The sequence below is a fragment of the Cherax quadricarinatus genome, chromosome 18 (assembly GCF_038502225.1).
Source record: "Cherax quadricarinatus isolate ZL_2023a chromosome 18, ASM3850222v1, whole genome shotgun sequence".
Taxonomy (NCBI): Eukaryota; Metazoa; Arthropoda; class Malacostraca; order Decapoda; family Parastacidae; genus Cherax; species Cherax quadricarinatus.
Genome location: NC_091309.1, coordinates 6,349,272 through 6,361,370, shown reverse-complemented (window position 1 = coordinate 6,361,370; position 12,099 = coordinate 6,349,272). Strand labels below are relative to the sequence as shown.

The window sequence follows — 12,099 nt, the reverse complement described above, 5'->3', positions numbered from 1 at the left end:
TCAGGATGGTAAGTACTTCTGTTCCTGGCTGTCACATAGGATAGTAAGTACGTCTGTTCCTGGCTGTCACATAGGATGGTAAGTACGTATGTTCCTGGCTGTCACTCAGGATGGTAAGCACGTCTGTTCCTGGCTGTCACTCAGGATGGCAAGTACGTCTGTTCCTGGCTGTCACTCAGGATGGCAAGTACGTCTGTTCCTGGTTGTCACTCAGAATGGCAAGTACGTTTGTTCCTGGCTGTCACTCAGGATGGCAAGTACGTCTGTTCCTGGCTGTCACATAGGATGGCAAGTACGTATGTTCCTGGCTGTCACTCAGGATGGCAAGTACGTCTGTTCCTGGCTGTCACTCAGGATGGTAAGTACGTCTGTTCCTGGCTGTCTCTCAGGATGGTAAGTACGTCTGTTCCTGGGTGTCACTCAGGATGGCAAGTTCGTCTGTTCCTGGCTGTCACATAGGATGGTAAGTACGTATGTTCCTGGCTGTCATTCAGGATGGTAAGTACGTCTGTTCCTGGCTGTCACTCAGGATGGTAAGTACGTCTGTTCCTGGCTGTCACTCAGGATGGTAAGTACGTCTGTTCCTGGCTGTCTCTCAGGATGGTAAGTACGTCTGTTCCTGGCTGTCACTCAGGATGGTAAGTACGTCTGTTCCTGGCTGTCACTCAGGTTGGTAAGTACGTATGTTCCTGGCTGTCACTCAGGATGGTAAGTACGTCTGTTCCTGGCTGTCACTCAGGATGGTAAGTACGTCTGTTCCTGGCTGTCACTCAGGATGGTAAGTACGTCTGTTCCTGGCTGTCACTCAGGTTGGTAAGTACGTCTGTTCCTGGCTGTCACTCAGGATGGTAAGTACGTCTGTTCCTGGCTGTCTCTCAGGATGGTAAGTACGTCTGTTCCTGGCTGTCACTCAGGATGGTAAGTACGTCTGTTCCTGGCTGTCACTCAGGTTGGTAAGTACGTATGTTCCTGGCTGTCACTCAGGATGGTAAGTACGTCTGTTCCTGGCTGTCACTCAGGATGGTAAGTACGTCTGTTCCTGGCTGTCACTCAGGATGGTAAGTACGTCTGTTCCTGGATGTCACTCAGGATGGTAAGTACGTCTGTTCCTGGCTGTCACATAGGATGGTAAGTACGTCTGTTCCTGGCTGTCACTCAGGATGGTAAGTACGTCTGTTCCTGGCTGTCACTGAGGATGGTAAGTACGTCTGTTCCTGGCTGTCACATACGATAGTAAGTACGTCTGTTCCTGGCTGTCACTCAGGATGGTAAGTACATCTGTTCCTGGCTGTCACTCAGGATGGTAAGTACGTCTGTTCCTGGCTGTCACATAGGATGGTAAGTACGTCTGTTCCTGGCTGTCACATAGGATGGTAAGTACGTCTGTTCCTGGCTGTCACATAGGATGGTAAGTACGTCTGTTCCTGGCTGTCACATAGGATAGTAAGTACGTCTGTTCCTGGCTGTCACATAGGATGGTAAGTACGTCTGTTCCTGGCTGTCACATAGGATGGTAAGTACGTCTGTTCCTGGCTGTCACTCAGGATGGTAAGTACGTCTGTTCCTGGCTGTCACATAGGATGGTAAGTACGTCTGTTCCTGGCTGTCACTCAGGATGGTAAGTACGTCTGTTCCTGGCTGTCACATAGGATGGTAAGTACGTCTGTTCCTGGCTGTCACTCAGGATGGCAAGTGCGTCTGTTCCTGGCTGTCACATAGGATGGTAAGTACGTCTGTTCCTGGCTGTCACTCAGGATGGTAAGTACATCTGTTCCTGGCTGTCATATAGGATGGTAAGTACGTCTGTTCCTGGCTGTCACATAGGATGGTAAGTACGTCTGTTCCTTGCTGTCACATAGGATGGTAAGTACGTCTGTTCCTGGCTGTCACTCAGGATGGTAAGTACATCTGTTCCTGGCTGTCACATAGGATGGTAAGTACGTCTGTTCCTGGCTGTCACATAGGATGGTAAGTACGTCTGTTCCTGGCTGTCACTCAGGATGGTAAGTACGTCTGTTCCTGGCTGTCACACAGGATGGTAAGTACGTATGTTCCTGGCTGTCACTCAGGATGGTAAGTACGTCTGTTCCTGGCTGTCACATAGGATGGTAAGTACGTGTGTTCCTGGCTGTCACTCTTCGTTACACGTTGTGGTAGTGTTACCAACTCACTCTTCTTCTCTGTTACACAGTGTGACACAGTTGTTTAATATTATGAAGTTGAAAGAACTTGTGTAACATTTCTGTACATTGTTGGCAAGGTTGACAGTGATGGACAGTTAGTGAGACTGTGTTTTGCAGATTTGCGTGCTGATGTAGTGATGGTACACGACTCACAATTCTCATTATTATCCCTGACCTGCCTCGCCCAGGACCAGGCTGCAAACTTCACCAAGGATGATATAAGATCGTGGTCGTATGGTATCTTTCCAGACAAAGAACGAGGAAAAGGAGGTAATTTATTGGTGGAATTTAGTGTTTGTATGTGTGTAAATAAGTCGACGTGGAAGTCATGGCATTTTATTTCAATAAAATGACTTAACTTGTATGTTGTGACTTATTTATATACATATACATTGTAGTATATGATAACTTGCTTTCATTGACTGGTTTTATCTTTAAACTCAAGTATTATTGTACCTCCGTCTATCAGTCTATTGAAATGTGTAAGATTATTTAGGCACAGGTACACATACCTGGAATATATATAGACAGGATTTCGGGGGTCAACGCCCCAGCGGCCCGGCCTGTGACCAGGCCTCATTGTGGATCAGGATCTGATCAACCAGGCTGTTACTGTTGGCCGCACGCAACCCGACGTACGAACCACAGCCCGGCTGGCCAGATGCTGACTTTAGGTGCCTATCCAGTGCCTTCTTGAAGACAGCGAGGGGTCTATTGGTAATCCCTCTTATGTATGCTGAGAGGCAGTTGAACAGTCTTGGGCCCCTTAACTACTTACCTCTGCAAAAATAGTGATTATGTGTGAGTGAGGTGAAAATGTTGAATGATGACGAAAGTATTTTCTTTTTGGGGATTTTCTTTCTTTTTGGGTCACCCTGCCTCGGTGGGAGACGGCCGACTTGTTGAAAAAAAAAAATTACACTGTATATCGGGAATGTGCCAAAGCATTGTTATTGGTCTGAAATTGAATATCGGTTGGTATCGTCTAATTTTGATGGTATTGATACCCGGATTGTCTTGGCAGTGACCTCCATCGAAGATACCGCAAGACTCCAAGCGGATATGAACCAAATCTTCAAATGGGCCACTCAGAGCAGTGTGAAGAGAAATTTCAACTATGTACTTAGATATGGAAAACTTGAGGAAATTAAAGCTGTATCTGGGTATACGACAAATTCTAACCATGCAATACAGCTAAAAAGTAATGTGAAGGACCTGGGAGTGATAATGTCAGAGGATCTCGCCTTCAAAGACCACAAAAATGTATCTACCTTATCTGCTAGGAAAATGATAGGATGGATAATGAGAACCTTCAAAACTAGGGACGCCAAGCCCATGACGATTCTCTTCAAATCGCTTGTTCTCTCTAGGCTGGAATACTGCTGTACACTAACTGCCCTCTTCAAGGCAGGCGACATTGCTGACCTGGAGAGTGTACAAAGAACTTTCACGGTACACATAAGTACGATAAGGCACCTAAATTACTGGGGATTGTTGAAGGCCCTTGATCTGTATTTCCTGTAGGGCAGGCGAGAGAGATACATAATAATATACACTTGGAAAATCCTAGAGATATTAGTACCAAACTTGCACACGAAAATCACTCCCTATGAAAGCAAAAGACTCGGTAGGAGGTGCAACATTTCCCCAATGAAAAGCAGGGACGTCACGAGTACACTGAGAGACAACACAATAAGTGTCCGGGGCCCAAGACTGTTCAACTGCCTTGCAGCATACATAAGGGAGATTACCAATAGACCCCTGGCTGTCTTCATGAAGGCGCTGCACAGGCACCTAAAGTCAGTACTTGACCATCTGGGCTGTGGTTCGTACGTCAGTTTGCGTGCGACCAGCAGTAACAGCCTGGTTGATCATACCCTGATCCACCTCGAGGCCTGGTCTCAGACCAAGCCGCGGGGGCGTTGACCCCCGAAACCCTCTCCAGGTAGTATCAGTAGCGACCAAATGAAAAGCAACGGTATCGACATTAAATCGAGTATTGGTACGGGTAAAAATTTTAGTATCGTCCCATCTCCAATAAACATTATAAGAGGATACATAATAACCATATACAATATATAGTTACAAAATGATACATAAACACATATGGTACATAGGTATGAGAGGATACATAATAACCATATACAATATATAGTTACAAAATGATACATAAACACATATGGTACATAGGTATGAGAGGATACATAATAACCACATACAATATATAGTTACAAGATGATACATAAACACATATGGTACATAGGTATGAGAGGATACATAATAACCACATACAATATATAGTTACAAGATGATACATAAACACATATGGTACATAGGTATGAGAGGATACATAATAACCACATACAATATATAGTTACAAGATGATACATAAACACATATAGTACATAGGTATGAGAGGATACATAATAACCACATACAATATATAGTTACAAGATGATACATAAACACATATAGTACATAGGTATGAGAGGATACATAATAACCACATACAGTACAGGGTATATATAAACACAAATGCAGTATAATGTGATCCTTTATTGACTACGTTTCGCCCACACAGTGGGCTTTTTCAAGTCACAAAAGCCCAGTTCTGTTTGTGACTTGAAAAAGCCCACTGTGTGGGCGAAACGTAGTCAATAAAGGATCACATCATACTGCATTTGAGTTTATATTGCCATTGTGTCGGTATTTTATACCATTTATTTCCACAGTACAGGGTATAGTTCTGAGAGGATATGAAACAAGTGATAAGCAAGGTTATCTAACACCATTAACAGTTAGACAACAGAAGAAAAAGGTGCCAAAAAGTATACTAGAAAGTTCTTGGCAAATAGTGATACAATAATAGAATTATTTACACGAGAAGGTAGTAAACAATTAAGTTTATTTAGGCAAAGATACGTAAAATAAGATTTTGTTGGGATTTTTAACCCCGGAGGGTTAGCCTCCTAGGATAACTCGAGAAAGTCAGTGCGTCATCGAGGGACTGTCTGTCTTATTTCCATTGTGGTCTTCAATCTTGTCACCCAGGATGCGACCCACACCAGTCGACTAACACACAGGCACCTACTTCCTTGCTAGGTAAACAGGACAGCAGGTGTTAGGACACGCATCCAATGTTTCCACCCTTGCCGGGGATCGAATCACGAACTCTTTTGTAAGAGGAGTGTTTCATACGCAATGTATTATAAGTAATAAAGGCAGGATAGAAGTTTATGTTCCTGTAGCTACAAATAAATAATGGGTTAAGCGCTTAGTTTTAATTCTAATAATAATAATAATAATAATAATAATAATAATAATAATAAAAATAATAATAATAAAAATAATAATACAAATAAATAAAATAAGTACACAAAAAACCGCACATAGGAGAGAGGAGCTTACGTCATGGTAAGCTCCTCTCTTCTATCTGCGGGTTATTTGTGTATCGTTCCAGTCACGGTATTGTGCCTCTTTTGTTATCTAAAAGGAGTACACACAGCTACGTGAATCAACATTTAGTTTACAATCTAATATTGTGACTAAATGTTTACTAATATAAATGGTTATAAGGGCAATGTGTGGTGTAAATATTATGCAGAAAATTCGGAAGGTGGAAATTAGGAGGTGTGGAGTTAATAAAAGTATTAGTCAGAGGGCTGAAGAGGGGTTGTTGAGGTGGTTTGGTCATTTAGAGAGAATGGATCAAAGTAGAATGACATGGAGAGCGTATAAATATGTAGGGGAAGGAAGGCAGGGTAGGGGTCGTCCTTGAAAAGCTTGGAGGCAGGGGGGTAAAGGAGGTTTTGTGGGCGAGGGGCTTGGACTTCCAGCAAGCGTGCATGAGCGTGTCAGATAGGAGTGAATGGAGACGAATGGTATTTGGGACCTGACGAGCTGTTGGAGTGTGAGCAGGGTAATATTTAGTGAAGGGATTCAGGGAAAGAGGTTATTTTTATATAGTCGGACTTGAGTCCTGGAAATGGGAAGTACAATGCCTGCACTTTAAAGGAGGGGTTTGGGATATTGGCAGTTTGGAGGGATATGTTGTGTATCTTTATACGTATATACTTCTAAACTGTTGTATTCTGAGCACCTCTGCAAAAACAGTGATTATGTGTGAGTGTGGTGAAAGTGTTGAATGATGATGAAAGTATTTTCTTTTGGGGGATTTTCTTTCTTTTTGGGTCACCCTGCCTCGGTGGGAGACGGCCGACTTGTTGAAAAAAAGTGGTTATAGTTTTTTTTAGACATAAATATGTGTTTCGTTGCAGCAATGCGGACCGTAGCTAAAAGAAAAATAGTTTTGACGACCTCTGGTGCAAACCAACATGCCTTCCGTTGTCTGGGTCGAAGTTCAGCTACAGATGTCTTGGCTGTTATCTCCTTCCCTAAAAGTAAGTGTGGCACTTAATGACTTCATCATAACTTAGAAGTAAGTGAGGCACTTAATGACTTCATCATAACTTAGAAGTAAGTGAGGCACTTAATGACTTCATCATAACTTAGAAGTAAGTGAGGCACTTAATGACTTCATCATAACTTAGAAGTAAGTGTAGCACTTAATGACTTCATCATAACTTAGAAGTAAGTGAGGCACTTAATGACTTCATCATTAATCTTACACTCATCACCTCTAATCTTACACTCATCACCTCTAATATTACTCATCACCTCTAATCTTATACTCATCACCTCTAATTTTACACTCATCACCTCTAATATTACATTCATCACCTCTAATCTTACATTCATCACCTCTCATCTTACACTCATCACCTCTAATCTTACACTCATCACCTCTCATCTTACACTCATCACCTCTAATCTTACACTCATCACCTCTCATCTTACACTCATCACCTCTAATCTTACACTCATCACCTCTCATCTTACACTCATCACCTCTAATCTTACACTCATCACCTCTCATCTTACACTCATCACCTCTAATCTTACACTCATCACCTCTCATCTTACACTCATCACCTCTAATCTTACACTCATCACCTCTCATCTTACACTCATCACCTCTAATCTTACACTCATCACCTCTCATCTTACACTCATCACCTCTAATATTACACTCATCACCTCTAATCTTACACTCATCACACCTCATCTTACACTCATCACCTCTAATATTACACTCATCACCTCTAATATTACACTCATCACCTCTAATCTTACACTCATCACACCTCATCTCACACTCATCACCTCTAATGTTACACCCATCACCTCTAATCTTACATTCATCACCTCTAATATTACACTCATCACCTCTAATTTGCAAAGTCTTGGTGGGTACATAGGTTTGTGTGTTGTGCCCGTGGCCCGGGTAGGGCCATCCCACGAGAGGAGAGAGCTACTAGGCCTTCTGTCTTGCTGCTAGGCCGCTGAGAGAGTGAGTGAGTGTGGGACCAGCATCCCACAGACTTTGGGCTGGCCCAGAGGGCAGCACCTTAGTGGCGCGAAATATGAACTAAGCTGGCAGACAGCATAGGCTGTCTGTGCAGACAATACAGGTTGTCTACATACGCTCGGCCACCTACCACGAAAAGAACTTCAGCTGAATTTTATGGACTTAAGGCTCAGGGAGATTGACACCAGTGAGTCTATCTATCATCATTCTATCATGCAGGAGGAGCCACATGTCTATGGTGCATCCAACAAAATAAGCAGACTCTTGGATGTCACTACCGCCCGGCTCCGGCTGGGTTACAAGTATCTTTGGCAGGTTAAATCACCACCACCAGATGTAGACCAAACGAAATGTAAACTTTGCCAGATGGATTATTGTCACACCCTGCGTCATTATGTACTGGAGTGCGATAAAATTAATGAATTTAGAAACAACTCACTCAGAAGTGTTCAAGAAATGGCTAAGTATTTTATCCACAGTGGTATATTACAGACCATTCTGGAGAAATACCCTGACTTTGCTAGCTGTAAATAAAGCATTACCACATATGTGCATGTGTGTGTGTGTGTGTGTGTGTGTGTGTGTGTGTGTGTGTGTGTGTGTGTGTGTGTGTGTGTGTGTGTGTGTGTCTGTGTGTGTGTTTGTGTGCATGTGTGTGAGTGTGTGAGTGTGTGTGTGTGTGTGTGTGTGTGTGTGTGTGTGTGTGTGTGTGTGTGTGTGAGTATGAGTGTGTGTGTGTGTATGAGTGTGTGTGTGTGTATGAGTGTGTGTGTGTGTGTATGAGTGTGTGTGCGTGTGTGTGTATGAGTGTGTGTGTGTGTGTGTGTGTGTGTGTGTGTGTGTGTGTGTGTGTGTTTATGTGTGTGTGTGTATGAATTTGTATGTGTGTGTGTGTGTGTGTGTGAGAGAGAGAGACTCAGCAATCAACATTTGCACCAATAACTCACTACAGTTGTGACCGGGTGTGGAAGTGTGAATTGCTCATTACTCTAAAATTTGTTCATGATTGCAGCCATGTATAAACGTAAGTAACCATTCTTACAGTATTCATTACCTTTGTAACTTGTGAGTTCATTACCTTTGTAACTTGTGAGTTCATTACCTTGTACCTAGTTCAGCCATCAAAACTTTGGAGCCCGGTCCCTGGACCCATTGTGTACCTCTGTAATCTGTAAATACCTTTGTAACTTGTCATGATTGTGACTAGACCTACCTGGAGTTCATTACCTTTGTAAATTGTGAGTTCATTACCTTTGTAAATTGTGAATTCATTACCTCTGTAACTTGCTCAGCTATCAAAACTTTGAGGCCCAGTCCCTGGACCAATTATGTACCTCTGTAATCTTTTGACTACCGCCCACAGGATGGGTATGGGGTGCATAATAAACATATTAAACTAACTAACACCTACCTCGCGTCGTCCCGACGCGACAATACTGGTGGTAAAAAAAAAACTCGGTCTCTCTCTCATAGGAACAGGGCACAGAACACAAAATAAAAACATATATATACATATGGACATGAAAAAAGAAAACTTCCTACAGGGAGTGAAGAAAAAAACACGTGGGGTGTGCTAAACATCGTGAGCGTCGCAGTGAGCGTCGAAGGGCATCACTGCACGCCTTCCTGCTTCTGGACAGATACTGCAACACAGGAGACATCGCTGCGGCTGAGCTGTGACGTAACAGGTTACGGTCTCCTCTAGAACGGTGAAGCAGTCATCGTAGGAGTCGCTGCAGGTTTCACTCAACCTGGGGCACGAGATGCTGGTGCCCTCGAGTGAGGCGTCGTCAAAACTCGGCAACTGGGCAGGACTTCTGGCAAGCGACTCAGGAGGACACTTCTCGACTGGTACTGTCGCTGGGGTGTCACTGCCAGCGAGCGTAGAGCGAGTCGTGGCAGAGACGACTGGGCGAAACATCTGTGAGTAGTAACATCATACACCAGACTCCAGTGAGCACGTCTTCGGAGGCTTCTTACTTTATTTGCAAAGTCGTAGTGGGTACACAGGCTTGTGTGTTGTGCCCGTGGCCCGGGTAGGGCCATCCCACGAGAGGAGAGAGCTACTAGGCCTTCTGTCTTGCTGCTAGGCCGCTGGGAGTGAGTGTGGGATCAGCATCCCACAGACTTTGGGCTGGCCCACAGGGCAGCACCTTAGTGGCGCCAAATATGAACTAAGCTGGCAGACAGCATAGGCTGTCTGTGCAGACAGTACAGGCTGTCTACACATCACCTCTAATCTTACACTCATCACCTCTAATCTTACACTCATCACCTCTAATCTTACACTCATCACCTCTAATCTTATACTCATCACCTCTAATCTTACACTCATCACCTCTAATCTTACACTCATCACCTCTAATCTTATACTCATCACCTCTAATCTTACACTCATCACCTCTAATCTTATACTCATCACCTCTAAATCTTACACCCATCACCTCTAATCTTACACTCATCACCTCCTTCCTTGTTCTTCACTTATCATTAACTAACATATAGTAATAAAGTTGGTAGAATTACCGACAATATGTAAAGTAAAAGGACACAAGTGCAACTAATGTGACATTTATTGTGGCAACGTTTCGCTCTCCAGGAGCTTTATCAAGCTTGATAAAGCTCCTGGAGAGCGAAACGTTGCCACAATAAATGTCACATTAGTTGCACTTGTGTCCTTTTACTTTACAACTAACATATAAATAACCCTGCACTAATTGCTCCTCATTCAGGCAGCAGTTCAACTTTATCAGTTAATGTTATCGCTTGTCAGCGGATGAGTCTATGAAAGATGACGTGAACAATAAAACTGACTTGGAAAATAAGGTGGGTAGTGCATCCAGGCATCTGTGGGGGCAAAGAACTTTATCCATGGAGGCAATAATAATAATGATAATGATAATAATAATAATAATACATAATAATAATAATAATAATAATAATAATAATAATAATTTTTATTTTTACAAGGAAATGATACAAATTATACAGACCAAAGCTGAGAACAGTGACATACCGTATAGAAAACCCTTTTTTATGCAGATCATTTCCGCCAAGTTAGGTTAATTTTATCCCCAGGATGCGACCCACACCAGTTGAATAACACCCAGGTACCTATTTACTGCTAGGTGAAGAGGGACAGCAGGTGTTTAAGGAAACACTCCCAGATGTTTCCACCTGTACTGCGGATTGAACCAGAGTATACTGGCACCAACATAATATATATGGGTGTGAAACATGGACTTTAAACATTGCACCCAGGAGACTGAGGTAGTAGAGATAACATGTTTGAGGTCATTGAGTGTTGTGGATACCGAAGAATGGAGATAGAAGATATGGGGATACCAAACATATGGTTCAGTAGGGTTGAGGAAGAAGTTGAGGCTTTACCAGGAGTTTACCTGGAGAGGGTTTCAGGGGTCAACGCCCCCGCGGCTCGGTCTGAGACCAGGCCTCATGGTGGATCAGGGTCTGATCAGCCAGGCTGTTATTGCTGACAAGAAGAGTTGATAAGAGCAGAATATGATGACTAAGAGAGTGTATAAATCTGGAGTGGAAGGAAGGAGGGGTAGGAGTTGTCCTAGGAAAGGTTGAAGGAAGATGGTAAAGGAGGTGTTGAATACAAGGCCTGGAACATTAAACCGACATGTGTGAGCGTCAGATCAGTGAGAATGGAGGATAGGGAGTTTGAGGACTTTTGACCCGCTTTTAAAGTCTGAGCAAGGTAATGTATATGAAGGAATTTAGGAAAACTGGTTAGCCCGACTTGAGTACTGGAGCCGGAAAGTACAGTGACTACACTCTGAAGGAGAGGCGAGGATGCTGCGGTGGTAATGACAGCATGCTAATGGCAAAACAATGATTGATTGAATGATGGTAAATGTGGTTCCTCTATTTTGGGACACAGCCAGTGTGTTAAAGTTATTGATTTATATATTTTATTTCTATCCTAGGTAATAGGTTGGTAGACAGCAGCTGCCCAGGGAGGTACTACCGTCCTGCCAAGTGAGTGTAAAACGGAAACCTGTAATTGTTTTATATGATGGTAGGATTGATGGTGTCTTTTTTTGTCTCATAAATATGTAAGGTTTCAGGTAAAGGATCCCAGTGGGTTATCCTGGGTTCTCTGCACATATACTGCTACGTATGATAATCTAGGTAACTATATTTCCGTATACCTGAACAGTAACAGCCTGGTTGATCAGGTCCTGATCCACCATGAGGCCTGGTCACAGACCGGGCCGCGGGGGCGTTGGCCCCCGAAACCCTCTCTAGGAATAAACTTACTTAGACTTGCTACTTCTACTTACACTTAGGTCACGCTACACATACATGTACAAGCATATATATGCACACCCCTCTGCCTTTCTTCTATTTTCTTACTAGTTCTTGTTCTTGTTTATTTCCTCTTTTCTTCATTGGGAAGTGGAACAGAATTCTTCCTCCGTAAGCCATACGTGTCATAAGAAGCTACGAAAATGCCGGGAG

General features: G+C 43.2%; 1 protein-coding gene across 2 annotated transcripts in view; it reads left to right on the top strand.

The window, feature by feature from the left end:
• The window catches only part of LOC128689528 (receptor-type tyrosine-protein phosphatase T-like), a 208,285-nt gene that overhangs the window by 30,416 nt on the left and 165,770 nt on the right, over window positions 1-12,099 (top strand). For both annotated transcript variants that reach the window (XM_070086130.1, XM_070086131.1), the window contains 2 exons: window positions 2,301-2,453; window positions 6,461-6,583. In XM_070086130.1, the coding sequence (XP_069942231.1) occupies window positions 2,301-2,453; window positions 6,461-6,583 (276 nt within the window). The remainder of the gene's footprint in view (window positions 1-2,300; window positions 2,454-6,460; window positions 6,584-12,099) is intronic.